Raw genomic sequence first — 26,640 nt, forward strand, 5'->3', positions numbered from 1 at the left:
TTTTGTGTAGCTATTTTAATATTGAAGATGGAAGAAAATACCCAACATTTCCAGCATATTATGCTTTATTATTTTAAGAAAAGTAAAAGCACAACTGAAACGCAAAAAAAAAAAAAAAGATTGTGCAGTGTGTGGAGAAGGTGCTGTGACTGATTGAATGTGTCAAGAGGTTTGCAAAGTTTCATGCTGGAGATTTCTTGCTCCAGTAGACCAATTGAAGTTGATAATGATCAAATGGAGACATTAATTGAGAACAATCAATGTTATACTATGTGGAAGATAACTGACTCAAAATCTCCAAATCAATAAAGTTATTGGTAAAAATGAAAAGTGTGTTTTTTTATTTTACAGAAAAAACCATATGGACATTTTGACCAACCATACTTGGAGAACCGCAAAGTGTGAATAATCTAAACTCTTAAAAGAAAGGTGCCCTGGGTGAGTCCTATGATTAGGAATCTGTAACTACTTGCTTCTTGGCCACCTGGAATTCAGTTGTTCATCAGAAAATATAACTAATACCAGTCATTAGGGCACTGCACTTAACCCATAGGAAGACAGGTGTATTAGGCAAAACCTCCATCTCCTAGAGCTTCAATGTCACTGGAGGTAGAGACATACCTATAAGACACTTCAAGTACAAGGCTGGCTACAGTAAATGCAGAATTGCCAATCTCTGCAGCAGCCTCATGCTGGACAGAAAGGTAGGCAGATGGCTAAACAGCTTTCTCTGTCTGGAGGCTCAGGAATGTTCTCTGTTCGCCTGTTCCTTGATCTGCATATATCTCTCTAGGGCAAGAATGCCTATGTAATCTTCATGGCCTAGGGAAAAATTAAAATGCAAGGCCACTTGTTCAAAAATTATTAAGAATTTCAAAAGGGAAACAGCAAAGCATTAAACAAAGCATGGGGTTCTTCTGTGTGTAGGACCCTGTGAGATTGCACAGTTCTAACATCCTTGAGGCTGGCCCTGTCACAGAGTTAGGAAGCATACACACAGGAGTCCTGAATGTGTCCTGAAATCTTCTTCTCTCTTACACAGAATCTGAAGAGAGCCCAGGTCTCAGTAAACTTAGTGGCACTAGGACACCCAGATGCACAAAGGCTAGTACCAAATATTTCTTGAGTGCCTACTGTGTGCCCAGTACTCATCTAAGTTTCTGAGATGTGGTGGAAAACCAAACAGACACATTTTTTGCTACTGTTTTGTTCTTGTCACTGAGTTTACTCCAAGAAGGGACACCTACCATAAACAGGCTTACAAAGAATCATCCAAGAAAATTATGAGTTAGTGAGCAGTGTTGTGAAGATGACAAAGCAGAGTGATAGATTGGGAGTGGGTAATGAAAAGGGTGTATTAGACTAGTGTGGTACAACAAAGTCTCTCCAAGGAGCCAACAGATGAGCTAGGATGCAAACAGCCTATTCTAGAGCAACAGGTGAGGATGCTACTAGTGTTTGGTATCAGCTTGATATGCAAATCTCTTCAATTCTTCCCTCTCTGAAGTGAATCATGAGGGTCTAGGCAAGAAAGATGAAGTCCAAGGATGTTTGAGACTCTTGAGATGCTCCTCCTGAATGGGGGCACTGACCCCCATCCCCATCCCCAGTGCTTTCTCACTTCTTCTGGCATCACTGACAGCCACATCTCCAGAAAGATTTGACTATTCTGATTTTGCAGAGGTGATTTCCAAGGTTCCTCTACCCCAGGTGGTCCATCTCACACCCAGGCCCCCAGGTTGAACCAGCAACCAATTGTGTTAGTGTCTCAGTGAAAGTCTGCCAGTGAATGCCTCAGCCTGGCTGTGACAGGTCCTTTCCTGCCCCCAAACTAGGGAGACCACCAAGTATCTCTTCTTCTGTGCCAAGTGAGATGCTAAATTACCCAGTTTCCTTCTGATGCCAAGAGATGTGCTCTGAAGGGCTGAAACCTGTGGAGTGAGGGTGGAGCCAGGTGACTTGGGCAAGTGATGGGATGCAACAGGTGGTGGTAAAGGGGAGCCAAGGGCTGGAGGCACATCAGTGGCTTGAAGGGGGTCATAGTGGGAGAAGCCCAACCACCCCACCAGTCTTCAGCCGCCCTTGAAGCCAAAGCCTTGGACCACCAGTTTCCCCCACCTGGGGCCCCAGTATGGTTGACTCACATCCTTCTCCTTCCCCTCCTGTCCTCTGCTCCTGGCTGTCTGACAGGGCCGCAGTTGTAGGGCCAAGGGAAGCAGGGTATCTTGGTGACAGGGCTCCCTCCCCCGTCTCTCCTCCTACTGCTGTAGCCTTTGCTGACCACTCCCCTCCACTCTGTTACAACAGCAACCCAGCCTAGGAAATTCTCAGCTAGCCCAGGGGGCGGGGCCAGGGTGGGGAGCATGGGGCGGGGCGAGTGGGAGGAGTGAAAGTTGGAGCCCAACAAAACCCTGCACCCACACTCGGTGTGGGGAGACTGTGCACAGAGACCTCTGCACAGATGGTTGCACCTGTCCGCCACGATGTTGATCAAAGTTCTCCTGATCCTCCTGGGCATGTCCATAATCCTCCCATGTAGGTGAGTCTCCATCCTGGAACCCAGGAGCTTTTTGTACCCTCTCCCCAGAAGTGAGCCGCCTCCCGGGACCCCCACGCCCACCTTGCACTCAGCCCTTGTGTGGCCAGTCTCCACACTGTTTTCTCTAGGATGGGCTCACTGGGCCACCGATAGGGCGCCCAGGATGGAAGGTTGCACGCCTGTCCCCTGGCTGCTCTGATCACCAGACTCTCCCTCTCCACAGGAGTGCAGCAGCTAAGAGCCAGCACACCCTCTCTCTCTCTGAGTCTTCTGTGGGAAGAGGAGAGCAGCAGCGGGGCAACTGGTCAGGGCAGGCTTGCACTTCTGGGCAATGGGGCTGGAGTGTGGGTGGGGCGCATTGGCTTAGAGAAGATAGCACCCAGAAAGGTGCACGGGCTGGGGGAGCAAAACTGTGCCTAAAGTATCTGAGTGGCTAGTCAACTTTCTGTTTCAAAATTTTTTTTCCTGAGCTCCGGCAGAGCATCAAGCACTGTACCAGACACCTCTCACTTTACTTGCTTCCTTTCCCTTCATTCTTCTTGGTGCCAGGCCCAGGCATGAGCCCTGGTTTGATTCCCACCCCAGCTATCCACCTCATCTCTTCCATCCCCAGCCTCCCCATTTCTTCCTCATAACCCTACCACCCGGACCCAGACCGCCCCTCAAAGCACCTTGCTGGTCTTGGGCCAACTGGACCTAGAGGCCGGGAATATTGTTCTCTGAAGTCTGTGATTTGGGTCCTGGATTTAAGTCCCTACCTACTTTTCCAAAAGCTATCAGCAGGTTTCCCTTGAGCAGCCAGCTTCCCATGCACCTTCTTCTAGCCTGGGACTTTGCTAGGAATATTGTTCCCTGCATTTCTGGCGTTTTAGGGTGGAAGGTGACTGATTCATATTTTTTGGAGGGTTTCTTACTGACTGCGAACTGTCCAGTATCCCTAGCTTCCTAATCTGTCTAGCATTCTCGAAGTCTCCATAGCACTGGGCTTGTGTGTTGCTTATCTGTGTTAGGGTGAGGGGAGACGGCTTCTCTCCCCACCTTAGAATGCTTTAGTTCCTCAAGAGAAGGGCTGTTTGGCTCCTTGCTGGTTCACTGGTGCCATGACTTGGGGAACGTGGTCCCCTCAGCAGAAGCTTAGTAAATATTTCTGAATTCTTGCTAAGAATTTCTAGTTATCCACATCTATCTAGAAGTGAAATTGACTGGTTGGGAGAGCTAACATGATAGCTGGCTAGGGTAAAAGAGAGGTGGAAATTGAGGCAGAAGGAGAGAGGGTGAGGAGAGAGAGAAACAAGAAAGATGGGCTGTTGAGATGGAAGCTACCTTTCTAGCCAGGGGGAAGGGCTGCAGTAGCTGATGTTCAAACACTGTCAACATGGCAACCTATGATGTCAAGAAAAATCTGGGGAGGGGGCAATGCATTGTGCCAGCAAGGGCCACATCGAACCAGGAATACTTGCTCTGGTCCAGGTTCAGCCCCAGATGTGTGACTTTTGGCACAGCCCTTCCCCCATCTAGGCCTTGGTTTCTCCATCTGTAAGGAGGAAAAGAGGGCTGATTTGGAAAAAAAAAAAAAAAGACAACCCAGTGGTCCTTCCCTCTTCTCAGCCAGCTCAGTGGGGGCAGGGGGTGCAGAAATTAGATTTCATCTTGGACCATCACATCTAAAGGAGGGATGCGAGTGCCTGAAAATCTCCCATGGAATGATCCCACTAGTCCAGTGCATGAGTGTTTTTCAAGTTTTTGTTATTTCTTGCTGAGAAAGTGGGCTTAATGGCTGGCTGAAGAAAGTGTGTATTGCAGCAGCTCCTTAACCCAAAGAATCCCAGGATGAGAGTGATTTTCATTTTTTTTTTACTACTGAGAAATGCTAATTGTAGAGTTACAGCAACCTCAAGACCCTCTGATATAATTTTCATTGTAGACTAGTCTAGCAGCAGGAGGGCTTTGGTTGTCCCAGGGTTTTGCTTATGTACTCGAATCTCAGGGTTTTTGTATTTGGGCTCAGACATCTGGAAAGGGCTGCTGCGGGTTTTTGGATGGTCTTAGCTGGCAGTGCCAGCCCTGAGTGTTCCATACTTCCAGCCATGTCCCTCATTTTGCAGAGTCTCAGGCTCCTGTTCTCCCTCTTCCCTTCCCTAAGTGGCTGGTATGATATATTTAGGAGACTGGGGGAAAACCTCAGGGAAAGAGAACATCTCTGCATATAGTATTTAGAAATGGAAACTGTTTTTCCTAAAGTCAGTTCTCCCCTTGCCCACAATAGGAATTAGCTACTTTGGACATGAGAAATGTCATAGACTTAGCACATCTCTATGCCAGTTAAGTATTTTAAGAACTTAAAATAGTACAGGAAAATGCATTTTGCTGCTTAAGGTGGCAGTCCCTTGGTCTGCAGTATAGAAGCCATGTCTGTATCTCCTATCCTGTTAACTCCTTATTTTAGGAAACAAGTTTTCTGATAGCTTTTTTAAAAATAATCATTTTGGATGTATAATATACAAATATAAAAGTATAGAAATTTGAGTGAACAGCTCAGTGGATTTTCAGAAAGTAAACATTCCCATTTAACCCCCACTAGAGCAGAGAGTAAGACATTCTAGTCACTTTCACTCCTACCCCTTACAAACCTTACCACATGCCCCTTCCCAATGCACTCTTCCCCAAATGAAACTACTCTCCTGCATTCCAGTATCACAGATTAGGTTTTTTATGTCTTTTTTTAAAAAAAGCTTTACTTATAATTTTTAAAGATACATATAAGTAGAAGGAACCATAAAGTGAATCTCCTTGTACCCATCACCAGTCTCATTAATTATCAACTCATGGCCACTCTTATTTTCTCTGTACTCAACACACTCTCCAATTCCAGCTTAAATTATTTAAAAACAAATCTCAGACATTATATCATTTTATGTGTAATTATTTTAATATGTATTTCTAGTTATAAGTACTCCAAAAACATAATAAAATACCACTATTAACACCAAAAATTTTAGAATAATTTCTTCATGCTGAAGAATCTATCTAATCAGTGTCCATAATACTCCTATTGTGTCATAAATAATTTTTTTGTTTTGTTGTGCTTTGTTTTTTAGTCTGCCTTTTAAAATTAGTGTCTGAATAAGGTCCATATATTAACATTTTCATTTTTCAAAACATTTCTTATTGCATTAGAATATATATTCATAAAAGTGCTGAAATCATAACTGTACAGCTGATGAGTTGTCAGAAAATGACCACACTGATATCAAGACACCCATATTAGAAACAAGAACACAATAAGAACCTTAGAAGCCCCCTGACACCCACTTCCTGAATGCCTTCCAGCAAAGGTAGCACAACCTCTGCTAATACATTGGTAGGTGGTTTTTAAATTTTTTGTTTTACTTAATTTTATATTATTATTATTATTATTATTATTATTATTATTATTATTATTATTATTGGCTGTGGTGCATGGCTATGGCTCTCAGGTTGAATTTCTGTTGACCATCTGTTTCCTGGACAACAGTCTCTGGGTGAATGACTTGCCTTTTCTTAGTGCTTAGAGCTTTACTCCCACCCCAGCCTCCAACTCCAATGCAATGAGCATCACAAAAGTAAAGAAATGCAGAATATTCCCACACTGTTCCAGCTCTCTCTGGGAGAGGCTTCTGTGGCTTTCCTGAGCATTTCTCAGCAGTCCTGGCCCTCTGTCTGCCCATTTGTTCCCCTATGGTGCTGGTCAGGCAGACTAGAGACGAAGCCTAGTAACTGCAGTTGATTGGCCAGAACTTAAACATTGATGCCTTCATCATTTTAAATAAAAAATTCTTTTAAAGTATCAGGCTTCATCTTGTTATTGATTTTTTTAAATAAAAAATATCATAAAAAGGGATAGCATAGTAATTTCCCAAAGAGCAGCAAAATTTAGAAGAAATAAATAAGTATAATCTGTACTGCTTCATAATTTTCTGTTGCTAGTCACTCTTTGCATTGGGTTGCAGATTATTTTGGCTTGCTTCTGTCCCAAGAGGCACCAACTGAGGCCCCTACAGAGTGGAGGACAGAGCTTCATTTTGTGTGTGTGTGTGCTCTAGGATTGAAGGACCTCATGTAGAATCAGAAAAGGGATTTTCTGCCAATCATGATGATGTCTATGGCCCCAAACTACAGAATCCCAAAAAGAAGCTCCCCTCTGAAGAAATAAAGCCCACTGATACTGATAATCATCACAGGCTTGGAAAATTGCCAGCAGCCACTCAAATCCTGGACAGTATCCTGAATAACTATGATTACAAACTGCGCCCTGGCATTGGTGGTGAGTAACGAAACATAGTTCTTCCTACCCAGAGGGGAGGGTATTTGAAGGTATAAGAATGGATAATGAGCTTAGGGTATAGGTGAGGGTGCCATGCATTTGGGCAGGAGTATCTGTTGCTCACCTGTCAGGTAAGAGATGTAGACTATAGTCTTAGCAATGCTATTAACCTGGATCTAGACTTTTCCTTTCCTTCACTCCCAGTTTTTCCATCCATAAAGTGAGATGACTGGACTGACTGATATGACCTTTGAGTTATTTCTGACTCTTAACAATCTATAAAATGGCTCCTACCATGAAAGGACAAAAAAATAGCATTGCATAATTGAAACCATATAGCCTGACCCTTATCCATCTCCCTTTTTCTCCCCTCTGACTACACCCTAATCTTCCCCATTCCTCAGCTGGATACTTACATCTGCCACTTCTGCTTCCTTTACAGAGAAGCCCACTGTGGTCACTGTTGAGTTCTCTGTCAACAACCTTGGTCCTATCTCTATCCTGGACAAGGTAAGTACTGAACTTTGATATAGTATCTCCTAGCCCAGGGAACTGATCCACGAAGCCTTTTACATACTTGTTTTTGGGGCTCTGTACATCTGTAACACAAGTTTGGAGTTAGGGAGAGATGTAACTAACACTGGCTTGAGAAGGAAGCTGGGAAAGGTAAGTAAGTTCCTCGCTGCCTCAAGAGGACCTTCAGAATCCTGACTACATCTTGCAGTCTTTCATTCAAAATAAAAATAATAAAGCAACTTTATATACCACAATGGAGTGACTCATTTTTTCTGGTAGTGATTTTTATGGACTAAAATTTAGAGTTACCAACTATTGCTCTAAGGCTGTTTTTTAATGTTTTTCTGATTCCTTTTCTCTTTCCTACTGCAATCATTCTGGTGTCAGTAATGTCCCCAGCTTGCCTTCATTATCTCCACTTGAAATAAGCAAAATTCAAGATTTCTGCCTATCCCTATCCACCAACTAACTGGGGCTCCTGAGTGATGTGCCTCCTGCAATCCTGACCCTACTTAAAGCAGGAAATTTAACCCCATACTCTAGCATACCACAATACCTCTAACCCCATACCTCCATGGCTGAAGCCAATCCAGGAATCTGATTTTATTTCTTTTAACCCCTTTAGAGACTACGTGCTCTACTCACACTAGACTATGGGTATTCCCAAACTATCTTGTGCCTCTGAGTCATTGTTCAAGCTATTTCCTGTTTGGTGTGCCATTGATCTGGTTTTCTATTTGTCATGAGCCTTATCCTTTAGGGTCTAGTTCACGTAACATCCCTTTCATGGCATTCTGCCTGATCTCCACAGTTATTTATTGCTCCTTCTTACATCATACTCCTCCTTTTGGCACTCAGACCTTTCTGGCTTATATCTCAGTTGTTTACTTGATCTTCCTCACTTCTTTATATTGTAATTATGTGCTCTATGTCTGCCTTGCTCCCTTGACTATGGGCTCTTTAATGTCAAGGACTCAGTATATGTTAGCTGAACAAATGAATTATAAAAGATATTCTGCAAAAGTCACTTTCATCTGCTTAGCCTTATAATGAAAAAAGCTGTGGTAACCATCTCCATTGGAGCCATAGACTTGGCTTGGTTCAGGTCAGACACTGTTTTAGTGTGTCTGGTATACAACAGGTATCATTGGGTGAGCTCAGAGTCTAGGTTCTGAGATGGTATTTGCAAATAGACACTCAAATATCAGTAAGAATTTATGGTAGATCAAGATGATTATATAAAATGAGCAGAAGAATGATGTTCCCCCTGCGATGCTTTGGCTACAAGTTCTTGAGGCATGGTGTACTTATATATTGCTATGTAACAAATTACTCCAAAACATAGGATCTAATTTTTTTACCCTCACCCAAGGACATGCTTATTGATTTTAGAGAGAGAGAAAGGGAGGGAGAGTGAGAGAGGAAGCAAAACATTAATGTGAGAGAGAAACATCGATCAGATGCCTCTCACATGTGCCCTGACTGGGGCTCAAACCCACAACCCAGGCATGTGCCCTGACTGGGAATTGAATCTGCAACCATTTGGCCCACAAGACAATACTCCTAACAACTGAGCCATACTGGCTAGGTCCAAAAAACATAAGCTCTTAAAATAACAAATAGTCATTAGCTCACGGCTCACATGGGTTGAGAATCCAGGCATGATTTAGCAGAGTCCTCTCTTTCAGGGTCTCTTACAAGGCACACGTAAGGTGTCCATTGAGTCTGACATCTCATCTTAAGGCTCAGCTGAGGGAAGATACACTTTCAAGTACTCATATATTTGTTGGCAGGATTTAGTCTGTTCTGGCTGTTATCTGGAGGTCTCCCACAGTCCTTGCCATGTAGGCCTCTCCACAGGATAGCTCAAAACATGCAGCTGGCTTCCCTCAGAGTGAGCAAAAACATGAGAAAAGGTGTTTGAATTGGAAGTCACAAACTTGTAATCTAATTTTAGGGATGATATCCCATTGCTTCTGTGGTATTCTGTTCATCAGAAGCAAGTCATTAAGTCTAGCCCACAGTCAAATGGAAAGTATTACACAAGGGTATGAACACCAGGAGGTGAAGATCATTGGAGGCCTTCTTAGAGTCTGCCTACTATACATGGCCATGATCAAGTAAAGGCCTGTACCAACTAGAATAGAATTCTTGGAAATAACAAGGAAGAAGAGAAGTATGAGAGCAGACAAATATTTTTGAGTTTCTGTCTATACTTTAAAGTTTTTTTTCCTTCCCTTGATGTCAGATTTACTTTTTGCCATTATCAATGTGCTTACCACTAAATGAGTATGAATTTAGCAATTAGTTTGATTTCAGTTGTTGGAATACTAAGAAACACTGGAATCTGAGCACAGCCCAGAGGTTGAGGGCTTGTGGTCCCACCATCATGGTCACTGTTTACTCTTAATAGAAAATGTATTTCAGGTCATTAGTGTGGGGATGGAGAAAGTGGCCTGAAGAGTAGTGGAAATTTTGTGGCTACAACCTCCTTGCTATCTGTGTAAAATATAAATTTGAGAAACCAAATTCTATCATCTGCAAGAGATCTTGTGGCAGCAGAGCAGTAGCCCTACTTATAGTAGCTGAATGTCCTATCTCTTCTTGCTCTACCCCTATTTATGTTGGTCACATTGGCCTCACCTGAGGTGCCAGGAAGTGCTGATATCTGACAACCCCAAGTAATACAGTCTAAACCTCTGGCATCTAACACATAACTGGTCAAAAGAGGAGCCAATAACTTGATTTTCTTTGTCAAGTAAGGTTGTGCTTTAGCCACGTGCCCTTAGAAGATTTCAAACACATATGTGGTAATAAAGTTCCTGAGACATTTGGCCTTCTACATAGTTCCAAATTTCTCTTTAAAGCTTTGAGGGGCCCAAGTTCTTGGACTGCCTACTTTTCCTTGGTGACACTATAGAGTTTTATGGTTGGTGTGGCAAAGTTGTGAGTCCCCAGCATTCTGTTACACAATAGGAGTAGTTGTTTGAGGGTTGTTTGAGTTTCAACACCTTTCAGTCAGATGTTGTGTAAAAAACAGGAATTGTCCTCAGGAAAGAAACCTGAGCCCACAGCATGTGGATTTAAATAAAATGTTTCTACCACTCTCCTGGCTTGAGCTTAGAAGACGGTACCCAGTCTGGGAATGACTTCTCATCACAGTATCAACAGTTGGTAAAGCTGCTTCTTGCTGTGGTAATTATCATAAATTATTCTAATTAAGCCAGTTCCCTGACTCTGAATTTCTAGAGTTTCAGCTGAGCTAAAAAAGATGTACATCCCAAGCTCCCTTGTCAAACTAGGGAAAAATTGAACTGTTAACTCTCAGTTGATGTGTAGTGAACTTACACTTGGTATCTTCTTAAATAGAAATTAAATGCTTATTTGAAACATTATAACATAGAGCAGGAGCACAGCATGGGTTGTGGAGGGGAAGGCTTCTCCTGACTACTAAACACTTCACATGGCCTGAGAACAAAGGAAGCTCTGCAGGCCAAGTTGGAACTGCCAGCCACTTGGAACTGTAGAAACATCCTGAAGGCCACTTGTAAAGGCTGGAGGGACCAGGCGGGGCAGGGCTGATGGCTCCTATGTGAATGGTAGACAGACTCTGCCACCTTTTTTCTGTCTACCTTTTTGGACTACTCCAGGGAGCATTCTCAGTTTGGGAGGCAGGATCCCAGCAATTTGGCTGCAGTTGTCACCACCTTTTGGCCTGGGCAGCAAAGATAAGCAGGGATTGTCTTGACCATATCCCTGTAGGCTCTACTGGCCTCCAGGTTTGTGGGTATCTGCTTGGTGTTCATTGTTTGATGCAGGATAACCCAGGGTAAAGACTTAGGGATTCTGCCAGAAATTGTACCTCAGTACCCAAAGGGATTGTAGGTACAAGTGAAGTCAACACTGGAGAGGAAGACTGGTGAAGGTTATACCAGGACAAGGCTATGGTAAGGATGCTCTGACATCAGTGTGCTCTCAATAACTATCTGTGTGACTTTGGACAGGTCCCTTTTTGTCTGAGCCTCAGTTGGGACATGGTTGGGCTAGCCCTCAAGGTTCTACCTTGGCCTGGCTCTGGTACTTGTTGTTCAAGCTGCTTACAGTTCTGGTAAGTCTGGTTTTCTCTCCCTTTGATGCCAGTGGAAATTTCTAGCTGCTCATGCTTCGTTTTAAACATCCATTTTGATCTTGATGTCTAACAGACAGTTTATGGAATAGACAATATCTGGAGAACAAATAATCATGGATACACACACATGCACACACCAATTCAGAGGTTAGCTGTCCTTGTTTAAATGAGAAAACAAAACAAAACAAAAAATGATTTAAAAACATGAGACTAAATAGAAATTTCTCTCATGACTCAAAGCACTTCATTTTTTTTTGAAACATAATTCTGGAGAATGAAAAATTTCAGTTATTTAACACCTGTGTTCCCTAAATAAAAGTGGAAAGGGGAAACTTTGTTGTAGATAATAAAAGTTGTGTGTGTTTGTGAACATTTGAAATGATTTTGAACTGAAATCTTTGATTTTCTATGAAACCGAGGGAACTAAGAGGGTTTTGACCTGGCTGGAGTAGCATGACATCCCTAGAAGGGAGTGGTGATGTGATGATCCTGACCTATGCAATTAAGCCGTCATTGTCTGTTTCTACATGAAATATATCTTCCCAAACTGTCATCCATTTAGGAATATTCCTTTCTTTTTTGGAATATCTGGAAATAAAAAATTCCTACAGCCAAACTTATTCTGCTTTCCTCCACGCAAAGCTGAGTGGGTTCCTATCTGCTTGATAGGCCTGTCACAGAATGCCATAGGAATGTTCTTTGCACAGTCCCAAGTGTGTACTTTATTTATCCTTTCCACCAGGAATACTCCATTGACATCACCTTCTGCCAGACTTGGTATGATGAATGCCTCCATCACAGTGGCACCTTTGGCAGCTTTGTTCTGAATGGCAGCATGGTGAGCCAATTATGGATCCCAGATACCTTTTTTAGGAATTCTAAAAGGACTCAAGTATATGCACTCACCATGCCCAACTAGATGGTCCGCATCCACAAGGATGGCAAAGTGTTGTACACAGTTAGGTATGTTAAACCTCTGGAGTCTTACGTCTTGGGACTCTTCCTCCCCTTCTGAGAATTTTCACCAAAGAAACATGGGCAGAGATTTCATCATGAATGATACTTCTAAGGGCCTCAAGCTTTCTTAGACCATGAACTTAACCCCCTTATGTACAGATACAGACACTAAGGCCTTAAAATAGAAAGATATTTATTAAGGCTACACACCAAGTTTGTGGCAGAGCTGGGACTGGTACCAGTTACTTGGCTCCAAATCCAGAGCTCCCCTACTAGAATGTATCACTATAACTGCATTGTCCGCACAATTCCATCTCAAGTGGGCACTGGATATAAAAACCCATTGACAGTGGTGGAATTATGTAGATGGAACAGTAACACAGTGATTGGAAAGATAGCAAAGAAGAGGTTGAATACCTGAATGCCTGGCTGGTAAAGGTTGTGAATAGGTGGTGTGGGGCTGGGGAGGTGGTAGAGAGTGGGAGAGTGATGACAGGTCCTGGAAGCTGGGTCGGGCAAGAAACAAAAGTCCATCTAAGTTGGCCCCTACAGTTCTCTGATGATGGAGACCACAGTAGCCAGATACTGGCATGCTGTTTTTTCCCTCTTTTTGTCTTTCCTTTGAGGTCTTTGTTACAAATCCCACTGCTGCCACTCATTGCTGGTGGTCCCTGGGCCCAAGTAAGATGGATACTTAAGTTCTCAGAGGCAACCTAATGAGGCTTCTTTCTTCCTTCCAGGATGACCATTGATGCTGGATGTTCAATTCACATGCTCAAATTTCCAATGGATTCTCACTCTTGTCCTCTGTCTTTTTCTAGTTGTGAGTACCTTCTTAGGTTTCTGGGACCCCAGATTCATTCTGGGCCCCTTCTTTTTTTATCCTGCCCTTTACATTACTTCTAAGTTGGTGCTGAGTTTGCCCAGGAACTCTCAATCTATGTTCATCTCCTTTCCTGCTGACAATACTTTTTTGCTAAACCTGAGCCTCATGTTGGGTTCCTCCCTCTCCCTTTCACTCCACCTCAAGTCCATCACCTGCTTCTGAAGTGTATCTCATGTATGTCTGCTCCTCTCCATCTCCACTGTCACTATCTTGGTTTAAGTCTTTGTCATCTTCCACTTGGACTTTTGCAATATTTTCACCTTGAAACTGAACATTTCCAAAATTAAATACATTGTCTATCCCCAACCCCTACCCCCAAAACAATGTGTTGCTTCTCTGTCCCTACCTATCTCATTGAAGAAATTTATCACCACCTACTCCGTTGTTCAAGCCAAGAACTTTGATGCTTCCTTCTCCTTCACCTGTTACATCTAATCAATTACATTATGTTGGTTTTGCCTTCCAAATCTCTATTGATCCTATCTGTTCCTCTGCATTTTCATTGCCACAACTTTAAATCCTGCCTTCATTCATTTTATTATGCATGGATTGCTGTACTGACCTCCCAAAACTGGTATTCCTGTGAATAAGCCATCTTCATATTATGACCAGAGTGCTCTAGCTGAAGAATAATTTAGACTAAGTCACTTCTTAGCTTCAAATCTTTCCTTAACTCTCATGTACCAATTCTAAATCATTATAATGTCCCTTAAGGCTCTTCATAAATTGGCCCCTACTACCTACTTTTTCATACCTCATTTAACCTCTGTAAGCTAGCCACCCTGAACTTTTGACATTTCCATAATACATCAGACCTGTTCATCTTTCTGTGCATAGAAAACCCTCCTTATCAGCTCAGCCTCATCCATATAGAGAAAACTGATTTGACTTTTAAGATTTATTAGGAATGTCATCATCTCTATGAAGTCTTTTCTGGGTGTGTTTCTAAGTGATATTTCCTCCTGTTTCCCTACTGTCCCAAGAGAAGAGGTTTCTCAGAGCAATTGCAAGAATTATAGATGTATACTCACTGTCTCTTACTCAGTAAAATATGAATGCTTGAAGGCAAGGTTCCTGCCTTGTTCACCTCTGTATTTCCAGCACAGGGCCTGGTACTGAGGGATGCTCAGCAAATGCACTAATTGAATGGATTTCAACAGTGATGTAAGAGAGGCAAGGTACCACACTGGTGAGGTCAGAGTCAGGACTCCAAAGCATTGCTCAGACTTCATGCTGGTGAAGACCTCTCCAGGGCTTTCCAGTCTCACATGACCCTCCTTCCCACATTTCTTTCCAGTTTCCTATCCTGAGAATGAGATGATATACAAGTGGAAAGATTTCAAGATTGAAATCAATGAGAGTAATTCCTGGAATCTCTTCCAGTTTGATTTTACAGGAGTGAGCAATGAGACTGAAACCATCTCTACCATAGCTGGTAAGTGCCACTTTGGAACCAGGGCTAGGCTAGGTTTGGAGGGTGGTAGGGATGAGTGGAAGTGGTCATCTATACATACAAATGTTATGTAATCATCCCTTGGAAATATTGAAGAACATGGCTCCAGTCTTGTTAATGCTAATCATTTACAACTGTTTGCAGAGGAAACTGAGACTTTGTAAGTATGTCTCAATTTCATCTGCATAAAAGTAAGTGCTTTGCCAAGCCCTGCAGAGGGTAGGTAAATAAAGTTACAAGGAGGGGACCTCCCCCAAAACAGAATTTATTTATTAAAAAATTATGTATTTATTCTTACATGTTTAAACTTCAGTCACCTTCAAAGACCTGTCCGTTTGATGCAATACACATACTAAGTTTTTTTCCACTGCCCAAAACAGTTTTTGAACTCATTGATTTTGATGCCTTTTAGTTCTTCTGCTATTTTTTGTTTTGTCTCTCCCACACTGGCAAAATGTTTCCTTTTGAGGACATTTTTCACCTGGGGAAACAAAAAAAAAGTCACTCAAGGTGAGATCAGGTGAATAGGGACGATGCAGCATGGGAATCATGGCATTTTTAGTCAAAAACTGCTGAACACTCAGCGCAGTGTGGGAAGATGCACATGTAAGCCACCCATCATGAAATGGGTAAACATGTTGAAAGAGTCTTCAAAAAAATTCACTGAAGCCCTGGCTGGTGTGGCTCAGTGGACTGAGCACTGACTTGTGAACCAAGGATCACTGGTTCAATTCCCAGTCAGGGCACATGCCTGAGTTGAAGGCCAAGTCCCCAATGGTGGGCATACAAAAGGCAACCACACATTGATATTTCTCTTCCCCTCTCTCTCCCTTCCCCTCTGTCTAAAAATAAATACATAAAATTCTTTAAAAAAAATCACTGAAGCCAAATGCAGCCTCTTACAACAATGCTATCTGACACCATCTGGTATGCAGCCTCTCACAACAATGCTATCTGGTACACTGACACAGATGGGTTCCTAGAACACTCACCTAGCTCACCTAGCAGGGGAAGCCTTACCACAAGTGGTCTGCCCTCCTAATTCCTGGTTTTTGGAGATTACTCCTAGTATATTGTTGTTAGAATTTGCAACTAGCTTTCTCATGCAGACCATTCAATTTCAAGTCTGTTACCACTAACCTCCTTGGGAAATGAAGCTCATATGAGTTATCTACACCCAGAACTAATTCAGGTTGGCTGAGTGGGAAGCAAAGTATGTCTTAATAGGAGGTGGAGATTAGAGTTCTAACATCAGCTAGGTGAGGGATATGGTAATATGGAGGAGGTTTCAGCAACTACAATGGCTGCTGCATCATTTATTTTAAAGGAGCAGCCCTGACAAGCACAGATTACTATCAAAGACTTCATAGTAAATTCAATATGAACATGTTATCACTGGTGTTCTGACCTAGTCCCTAAGAAGGACCAGAGAAGAGGGTCCTGGATCTATTAGCCATTAGTTCTTATCTAGGTGTGAGCATCTTTGCTTGTGTTCTTAGGTGATTTGAATGAGGAGCCAAGGGATTTACTCAGGCTCTTGAGTTTCTTTGTTCCCAAAGCAGCCCTGGAAAGCCCCTTCACACATACTGACCAAGTCAGGGCAGCAGAGGCACTGCCCTCATCATTTCCAGAATGCAGATGAAGCCAGTAACCCAACCAGACATTTACCATGAGAGATGTCTTGCTTTGTTTCCATGAGGCTAGGCAGAAAATCTGCTTTTGCTTAACGTTTAATTGGTCACTGGGTGAGCAATAGTTCATGCCCATCTGGCTAGAGCTTTGATTGTCCAGTACTGGGCAAGTGGTGAGTTCTGCTTTACAAATGCTTTTCTTTTTCTTGGGGATTCTGGATAAGCAGTTTTACTACCATTGACTTGGGATCCTTGATCTTCTACCAAATAAACATTGGTCTGCCTCTTGCCTTTATTCACCTCAGTTTCCCCAGACAGATAAGACCCATCATCAAATGTGGCAGAGGAGACAAGGACCAGGGACTTCCAAGTCACTAGTGGTTCCATTTAGTAGATAGTTGTACATTGTTTCAAAATGGTACCATAAAGACCACGAAGCCCCAAAGCTAGCATCAACACCAAAGCAGTGACAGTAGGTAAGCACCAGCCCTCCATGGGAGAGAGGAGGGTTCTTGGGAGAAAGAAAAAGGGCTTTTTCTCTTCCTCTAGAAACTAGTTGATCTGGAATCATGGTTTCTCCAGTATCAGTTGTCTTTGGGATTGGTCTCAAACTCTTTCTCTTCCAGTCAGTTCAAGGGCAGTTCTCTTCATAAGTAGCAAACTTATGAACTAACCTCCTAAAGGTTTAGAATGCAGTGGTAGCTTCCTACTCTTCCTACCTTTGGCCTGTACCTGGAGAATTTCTGTTTCAGAAAGCTCTCAGACAGTCTGGCCTTCAGTGACAGCTGTTGATCCTCTAATGGAATTTTACCGGTGATTAGGACTTCACTTTCTTGAAAAGAGTTTCTTCCTTCTCTAGACAGTCCTGTCAATCAGAAAACATCTTGTTCATCTGAAATCGGAGCCTCTGGAACTTCCATTCATCAGACATAGTTTATTTTCCCCTAAAACTATAGAGCTTACAATAAGTTCAATCACTTTTCCACAAGGTCAAGTTTAAAGGACCACTATCATGGTTCCAGCCTTAGGCATACTGTTCTATATGCTATAAAGCCCTAGTTTCTTTTCATTCCCTTGTTATTCAAAAGTTTGGGCCCACTCATTCTTCTATCCCAAGTCCTCTGGACACAGTGTATTTTTTTAAAAATATACTTTATTGATTATGCTATTACAGTTGTCCATTTTTTCTCCCTTTTATTGCCTTCCACACAGCAACCCCTCCCACCAGCATTCCACTCCCCTTAGTTCAAGTCCACAGGTCGTGCATATAAGTCCTTTGGTTTCTCTATTTCCTATACTATTCTTAACCTCCCCTTGTCTACTTTTAACCTACCATTTATGCTTCTCATTGCCTATATCGTTTTACCCATTCTCCTCCCTCCCCATCTCTGCTGATAACACTCCATGTGATCTCCACTTCTGTGATTCTGTTCCTATTCTAGTTGTTGGCTTAGTTTGGTTTTTGTTTTTGTTATTCTTTAAGCTCAATTGTTGAGAGTTGTGATTTTGTTGTCATTTTACTGTCCATATTTTTGATCATCTTCTTTTTCTTAGATAAGTCCCTTTAGCATTTCATATAATAAGGCCTTGGTCATGATGAACTCCTTTAACTTGAACTTATCTGGGAAGCACTTTATCTGCCCTTCCATTTAATTGATAGCTTTTCTGGATAGAGTAATCTTGGGTGTAGGTCCTTACCTTTCATGACTTTGAATACTTCTTTCCAGCCCCTTCTTACCTGCTAGGTTTCTTTTGAGAAATCAGCTGATAGTCTTATGGGGACTCCTTTGGAAGTAACTTTCTCCTTTCCTCTTGTTGCTTTTAAGATTATCTCCTTCTCTTTAATTTTGAGTAATGTAATTATGATGTGCCTTGGTGTGTTATTCCTTAGGTCCAACTTCTTTGGGGCTCTCTGAGCTTCCTGGACTTCCTGGAAGTCTATTTCCTTTGCCAGATTGGAGAAGTCCCCCATCATCAGTTTTTTTCAAATAATTTTTCAATTTCTTCCTCTTCTCCTTCGGGCACCCGTATGATTCAGATGTTGGAATATTTAAAGTTTTCCCAGAGGTTCCTAAGTCTGTTCTCATTTTTTTTTTAATTCTTCTTTCTTCATTCTGTTCTGGTTGAATGTTTATTTCTTCCTTCTGCTCCAAATTGTTGATTTGAGTCCTAGTTTCCTTCCTTTCACTGTTGGTTCCCTGTATATTTTTCTTTATTTCACTTTGCATAGACTTCACTTTTTCCTCTATTTTGCAACCATACTCAACTATTTCTGTGATCATCATGATTACCAGTGTTTTGAACTCTGCACCCGATAGTTTGGCCATCTTTTCATCACTTAGTTCTGTTTTTGGATCTTTGATCTGCTCTTTCATGGGGCTATATTTCTTTGTCTCAGCATGCTTGTTGTGTTGTAAGGGGCATAGCCTTAGGTGTTCACCTGGGTGGGACAATCCACATGGCTGCGTTGTGGCACTATATATGGAGTAGGTGTTGGAGAGGGAACAATGTCACTTACTTGGCTCTTGGCTGACTTTTGGTCACTTTCCCCACTACCCACAAGCCACTTGGACCCTTCTGGTGATGATTCCTGGGTGGGTGAGTTTGTGTACATTCTAGGACCCTGTGGGGTTTTTTAATGAACTCTCCTGTGAGGCTGGGAGTTTCTCTCACTGCTGCAACCCCAAAGGTTTTTACAGCCAGAGGTTTCGAGGCTTTGTTTACCTGCACTGGAATCCAGTTTATCCATACACAAACATAGGACTATCTGGTCCACCAGCAGCTGCCTTGCCCACCCAGTCCTCCAGCTTCCACCTTGTTGCATACCCTTTCTGCCATGGCTGCCTCTCTCTGACCCTCCTACCTGTCTGAATGAATGTTTCTTCTTTAATTCCTTGGTTTCTGGGCTTCCACACAGTTCAGTTTTCTGACAGTTTGGGTTATTTTTTGTTTTTAAATTTTTTGTTGTCCTCCTTTAGGTTGTATGAAGAGGCAAAGTGTATTCATCTATGCCTCCATCTTGGCCAAAAGTCCACACAGTCTTTTTAATTGTGTTTCTCTGACAGTGCAGTTGATGCAGACACTGTCCCAAAGTGTCTGCATCATTATGGATGAAATGAGACATTCACATGGACTACCAAGTCTGGTGGAGGAAAAGGGACAGCATGGCTTTTCTCTCAAGGGGAGCAAAAGCCTTGGCCCTTGCCATGACCGGCCTTTATTGGGTTTCTTGGCACATTACATGATGGTCCTCATTTACTATTCACAGGTTCCCTTTAGGTGGTTACCTTTTACAGAAAACAAAGAAGGCAATGCTGCTAATCACATCACAGAAGAAGGATATTTGCAAATGAAAGAGCAAAAGTGGTTGGACTAGTTACACTCATCCTCAGAAGGTTTAGCATGGATTGTAGGAGGTTACTTTGCAGTAAATGTCCTCAATTCAGAGTGAGGGAGTTTTTTAGCAAGACAAGACTCAAAGCAGCCTAGGCACATTGCAGGCCTGATTCCCCATGGGAGAACCTATCCATAGGCATGGGTCCTGTGCATCTCTGAGTGGGATCTGGGCCCACACCATGCAGAATGGTCTCCTACAGCAGTGACCAATTAGGGTCTGGCCAAAGTAGATAAGAGCAGAAAACATATTTAGCTTTTTATTTCCTTTGGCTTCTTAGTCCTAGGTGTTTTTCCTTTTTTATCCTACCTTATCCATGCTCCTGCATTCCTTAGAAATAGGAACGTGGTGTGTGTTAGTATCGTTCTATCAGCCTTCAAAGACAAATTTTTATCTGTTGACAAGTGGAGAAGGTTCTTATTTGGGTAGAATAAATAAAACAAAAATAGAAAAAAACAATAAGATAATAAACCTTCTTGCAATAAGAAAAAAATAAACAAAGTTTTGTGGGGAGTGGTTGTAGCTAAATAAGTGTGTTTTAAATTTTGGTCAAGACCTCAGGTCAAGAGAACTAGGAACTTGATAATTAATCCTGAGCAGTAGGCAAGAGTGAGTGGTCTCTGAAGTAACCCTACAGGAGGTGTTCTATACCCCAAATTACTACTTCAGACACAGGTATTCCACTAACTCCTGGGACACTTCCTTGCCTTTTTCCAAAATATTCTGTGAAGTCTTGTCCATTGAATATAAGTGCTGCCAAGATGAGTGAGAAAGTCTCAGCTCCAGCATACCCAGGCGTGCTGACAGGACATGTGACAAGGTTAGTGCTACGGTCTGCTATACAAAGCATGGCAAGGCAGCATCACGACTTGCTGAGCATGTGCTGTGTTCCAGGTTGTGCCAGGCTTAGATGGGCAAGAGCCAAGCCACAGGGCTCACATGAGCCCTGCTCTGAAGTGGTTTAAAAGGGGTTTCAAGAACAAGGAATTCTACAACATCACTGAGGTGGGAGTTTGCCCTTAGCTTTACTAAGGAGCCAGCATTTGAGCTATTACACATTTAGTATGATGTTGAGAGTGAGAAGGGATGTTTTGGGCTCAGAAAAGCCCCTCAAATTCCTGGAGTCCTGATAAGCATGCAGAGTGTTTGAGATGAGTATGTCATAGCATAAGGCAGCATGAAGAACACAATAGAAGATACCATCTGGAAAGGTAGGTTGTCATCAAGCCCTGTAGAAATCATCCCTATCTAGGGAGAGATCCAACATCATGGACATGATACTCAATTGAATATGAAGACCTCAGCCACCTGGGGGTGTATATTCCGCAGACTGATATCTAGAAGACTGAATGAAATTTTTAGTTTCAGGTAATTCTTCCGTTTTTTCAGAACATTCAATTTAGGTTAGGAAAATAGATTAAGAACAGGGATTCCAGGGTAGTAATATTGGTATAAATATTCAAGCTATTGCAGGGAATCTGTGAACAAATATGATTAGCTTAAGGTAAGGTGGTGTATGCATATGTGTGTAAGATGGTTGGACTCAGGCCATGGTGGTCCTTTAGTATCAAATTACAAAGTATAGGCTTGATTCTGTAGCTCTTCCAGAGCAGGGACAACCAGAGGTTTGGGGTAGGTGAGTAATTTATTTTGGCCATCAATGGAGCAGTGCTAAGGCATTTCACTAGCATATGAATGTATGGAAAAGAGGCGTAATAGATTCTGTGCTTCTTTCACCACAGCACAGGCTACCCTTGGCTTATTTCCTGAGAATGTACATTGTAAGGGCCAGCAGTGTATGTGTAATGCTGTGATTCTGCAGAGTAGATGTGGCAACTCAATGGATGTAAAGGCCTCAGTCACCCATCTGGACATTAGTTGTGTGGTCCTGATGTCTAGAAGTCTAGCTGATTCTTTCACTTTCATCTGACTTTTCTGTTACCTTGGAAAGACAAATGTAGGGTATGGGATAGTGAGCTGAGAAAGAAGCAATTAAAGTTCTGATCCTGGCTTAGCTCTTAAGTGACCATGGCTGTTGCAGGGTGTCTCCTTTCTGGGTTTCTGATTCTCTGTGTAGGGTATTGGAATAATTTGCCTCTATCCTAGGACTCTGGTGGGGATCTTATGAGCTGAACAATGGGACTTTTAATATGCATTTCTTGCATGAGGGACACCCTTAAATCATTGCTGTAATGAACTGGTATTATTTTATATCTTCCAGGTGATTTCATGGTCATAACTCTTTTCTTCAATGTGAGCAGGCAGTTTGGCTTTAATATCTTTCAAAACTATGTCCCTTCTTCTATGACCACAATCATCTCCTGGATTTCCTTTTGGATCAAGAAAGACTCTACTCCAGCAAGGACCTCTTTAGGTAAGTGGGTATGGTGGGCATCCACCTGGGCACAGAATTGCCTTCTCAGGGATCCTTTCATCAGTGTGATATATGGATCAGTATCCTTCCTCCATTCTTGTTTTCACAGGAATCACCTCTGTACTCACCATGACTACATTGGGCTCCTATTCCCAGAAGAATTTCCCACGTGTCTCCTATATTACAGCCTTGGATTTCTACATTGCCACCTGCTTCATCTTCTGCTTCTGTGCTCTGATGGAGATTGCCGTGCTCAACTTCCTGACCTACCACCACATGAAAACCCGTGGTTCTCCAAGACTTCGCCATGTATGAGCTGGGTATGGGAGTGGTAGCAAGGCTTTGGAGTATTGAGGCATGCAAGTGAGAACACTAGAACTCATGGCACATGGGTGGCCAGCTCACTGAGTGAGGGGGTTAACTTGAAATGTTGGGGGGATTTAAATAAACTTTCTGATGTCAAGGCGGGAATTCTGGGGAGCCAAAACTGTGCCAAGGACAGAATCTCCAGAAACTCCTGAAGCAGCACCTAGGTTTGTTTTACCTTTCCTTGACTTTTTTCCCATTTCTTATTCATTTTAGCCTCATACCTGTACCCATGCCCTTACTGCTTTGCATGTCCGTGCTTACCAGCAGCAGCAGGATGCTTTTGTGTGTGGGATCGAGGATACTGAAGAGGAAAGTGATGAAGAGGAGGCCCCATCTTGTTCAGCTCAGCAGTTCCTCCACCCAAGTCTCACCCAGAGGCCTGTTGCCTGCTGCAGGTTCTGCAAGTACCTGTGCATGGTCCCCAATTGTGAAGGCAGTACCTGGCAGAGGGGACGCCTCTTCATCCACATCTACTGCCTGGATAACTATTCACGAGTTATTTTCCCAGTTACTTTCTTCTTCTTCAATGTGCTCTACTGGCTTGTTTGCCTTAACTTGTAAGTATCATCTGGTATCCTGTGGGCCAGCCTCCCAACTTCGCCAGGAGGTCCCACATTCCTTGCCAAGGGACTTAGAGGAAAACAGCAACAGCAGCAGCAGCAGGAGCAATTAGAGAGTGTCTTTCCGCCACCCCAATGGCCCATTCACTTAATCTCCTTGGTAGCCCATTTCAAGTAGAATGGTCAGCCTCTCTATTCTCCATGTATGAGCAGATAAGCTATCTCTCAACAGTGCTGAAAAACACTGCCTTTTTTTTTTTTTTTTTGAGAATCCTAACAGCCGTTGTGGTGCTGCAGGCCCAGCTTGGCCCCAGCTTCAAAGTGCATGGACCAGCTGCTTGCCTGTTTCTGACACTTCCTTAAGATGCTGGGCAACAGTGTGATGAAGAGAGGGGGATTAACCCATCCTTAGGTGAGGTTATTATATTCTTGTTTCTATTTACCTGCCCTCCCTTCCCCTGCAGATAGAGAGACTGGCATGATCCCTTTAGGAGGAGAGCCAGCACTTCAACCTCTTTGGGACTGTATCCCTCCTGCTGCTGTGATATCTTCCTCTCTCCTGCCCCATGCCAGCCTCCATCCCTCATCCGCACTGCCATTTCAATGCCTTGCATCTAGTGGGTTTCTATTTTTGTGTATGGTAATAGTAATAACCCCCTGCTTTATATACCAACTTATCCCTCTTCCTTGACCCCTGTGACTGTTACTGTAACTTCCCCAGTGAGTTTTCAAGCCCTTACCCATGTGCTAGACCAAAGAATGAAGAGAGCTCTGCTTTGTAGTGGGCATTACCTACACGCTGACTGGTGCCTACTTAAGGCACACCAGGGGAATTCTGCCACTTCCTTGGCCCCTGGACCTATGAGTCAGTCCACTCTTATCCCTGGGGCATTCTCACAATCACAATAAATCATTTGAATTCCCTTAAATTTGTATAGCACTTTACCTCTTGCACAGCACTTTTGACAAATTATTCTATTCTACTATTATCATACCCATGTGAAAGATTCAGGGCAGGATTCTTATCCCCATTTTGCAGATGAGGACCCTGAGGCACAGATTTCTGTAGGACTGTGGATTTCACTGGAGCCCCACTGTCACTTTCTAGACTACATGACCGGGCTATGCATATGTTTACCATGATTCAATTGTATAGTCTCTGCTGGCACCCCAGTGGCAGGTCCCACACTGGCAAACAGCATTGACTTGCTCAATTCCTGGGCCTTTGAAGCTCAGACTGTCCCCAATATCCAGACTCTCCTGGTTCTGGTAACCCAGTGAGATGAATTTGGACATGCCCCAATGCTTTTATATGCTGAATGAAAATCTGTGTATTTTATTGGGGGGGATTGTGTAGGGTTCCATCTGCTTTTTGTCACCATCACTTGAAAGGGGAAATATATCAATAAATATATCAACAAAGCATGCAAGGTGTAGCTGGTTTTTCAGGCATTCAAGTTTGTTCTCAGCTTAGGTTTTAAATATTAAAGTAATGACCCAAACCTTTGACTGTTTACCTCTCCCATCTGCGATCTGCAGACCTACAAAGCATGCATATGTACCTACTCTCAGAGCAGAACTGAAAAGAAAGGACTGACCAAGTCAATGCTCCCCTCCTTTTAAAAAAGACATTGTGCTTTTTTTAAAAAAAGAGTTTTAATTTATTTTATTTGTAGACAGAGAGGAAGGGAGGGAAAACAAGGGGGAGAGAAACATCAATATGTGGTTGCCTCTCACGCACCCCCTACTAGGGACCTGACCTGGCCTGCAACCCAGACATGTGCCCTGACCGGGTATCGAACTGGTGACCCTTTGGTTCTCAGACTGGCGCTCAATCCACTGAGCCACACCAGCCAGGGAAGATGCCCCCCTTTTATTTATCTCCTTGCTTCTATACCACTGCTCTTCTCCATGTCACTTTTGCTTTGCCCATCATTCTAGCCTCACCTAGTCAGAGCTAGAATGTTCCCAAAGACCATCAGCCTCAGAACACTTCTGCCCCCATGTAAAGAGAAAAATGCTGAGGAGCATCTATAGTCAAACAATCAGTCATTAGTAGAGTGGTACCAGATCCTAGAAATCCCATTATGTGTCTTGGCTGGAAGCTAGCCTGGAGATCTTGGTTGATCCACCATTCAAATGAAATGTCTCTAAATGTATTTTGGGAAGTGTTGGTCCTAGGGAACTTAGAAACAATAATAGGAACCAATGAGACAATTGGCATCTGAACAGCCAACATCCTTTCCATAAAATTCTTGAAACAATGCTAAAGCACTTTCCCTATAGGAAATCCTCATGTCCTGCCATATATTGTCTAATGTCTTAACCCATAGTAAATTACAAGTAACAATTTAGAACAAAGCAAGTAGCTCCTAATTTTTACTTATATTAGAATGCTTCAGGGGAAAATAAAAGTTAGCCTGGCTCTTGAACAATGAAGGCATGTAAATTTATGAGTAATCATATTTAAATGCATTCTGCAACATAGAAATAGTGTAAACCAGATTCCTTAGTCACACTGCAATAAAGCTAAGAACAAAGAAAATTCCTACCATTTCCAAATTTGCTTTTTATGTCTTTTTATATCCAGGAAGTTTTTATTTACTTTTTTTTATTTAAGAAATTTTTTATTGTTGTTCAAGTACAGTTTTCTGCCTTTTCCCCCCACCCCTCCCCACCCCCACTCCCCACCACCTCAGCCCTCCCCACCTCTCTGCCCCATCTACACCCCCTCTTGTTGTTGTCCATATGTCCTTTATAATTATTCCTTTGAATCCTTCACCTTTCCCCCGCATTATCCCCTCCCCTTTCTCTTCTGATCACTGTCAGCTTGTTCTCAATTTCAATGTCTTTGGATATACTTTGCTTGCTTGTTCCTTTTGTTGATTAGGTTCTTGTTAATGATGAGATCATATGGTATTTGTCTTTAATTGCCTGGCTTATTTCACTTAGCATAATGCTCTCCAGTTCCATCCATGCTGTCGCAAAGGGTAGGGGCTCCTTTTTTCTTTCTGTTGCATAGAATTCCATTGTGTAGATGTACCATATTTTTTTGATGCATTAATTTACTAATGAGCACTTGGATTGCTTCCAGCACTTGGTGATTGTAAATTGTGCTGCTATGAACATAGGTTCTTTTGGGTTGGTGTTTCAAACACTTCTCCAAAGAGGACACATAGAAGACCCAGAGACATATGAAAAGATACTCAGTATCGCTGCCATCAGAGAGATTCAAATTAAAACCACAATGAGATACCATTTCACACTGGTCAGAATGGCCATCATAAACAAAGCAAGAAACAACAAATGTTGGAGACGGTGTGGAGAAAAAGGAACCCTAGTGCACTGTTGGTGGGGTTGCAGACTTGTGCAATCACTATGGGAAACAGTATGGAATTTCCTCAGAAAACTAAAAATGGAAATTCCTTTTGACCCAGTAATTCCACTGCTAGGATTATATTTATTTGTAAATTTCCTTTTTCCCTTTTAAAGATTTTATTTATTTTTTTAGAGAGGAGAAGGGAGGGAG

General features: G+C 42.6%; 1 protein-coding gene across 1 annotated transcript; it reads left to right on the plus strand.

Moving 5' to 3' along the window:
* Window positions 1-2,483: 2,483 nt before the first annotated feature.
* On the plus strand, window positions 2,484-23,112 carry GABRE (gamma-aminobutyric acid type A receptor subunit epsilon). The gene is given in 9 exon segments (XM_045820541.1): window positions 2,484-2,539; window positions 6,622-6,842; window positions 7,285-7,352; window positions 12,230-12,450; window positions 13,185-13,267; window positions 14,628-14,765; window positions 22,030-22,182; window positions 22,292-22,491; window positions 22,765-23,112. Coding segments are annotated over 9 exon segments (1,488 nt in total).
* The last annotated feature ends 3,528 nt before the right edge of the window (window positions 23,113-26,640 follow it).

The sequence above is a fragment of the Phyllostomus hastatus genome, unplaced genomic scaffold, assembly GCF_019186645.2.
Source record: "Phyllostomus hastatus isolate PE091 unplaced genomic scaffold, TTU_PhHast_1.1 phas_scaffold_397, whole genome shotgun sequence".
Taxonomy (NCBI): domain Eukaryota; kingdom Metazoa; phylum Chordata; class Mammalia; order Chiroptera; family Phyllostomidae; genus Phyllostomus; species Phyllostomus hastatus.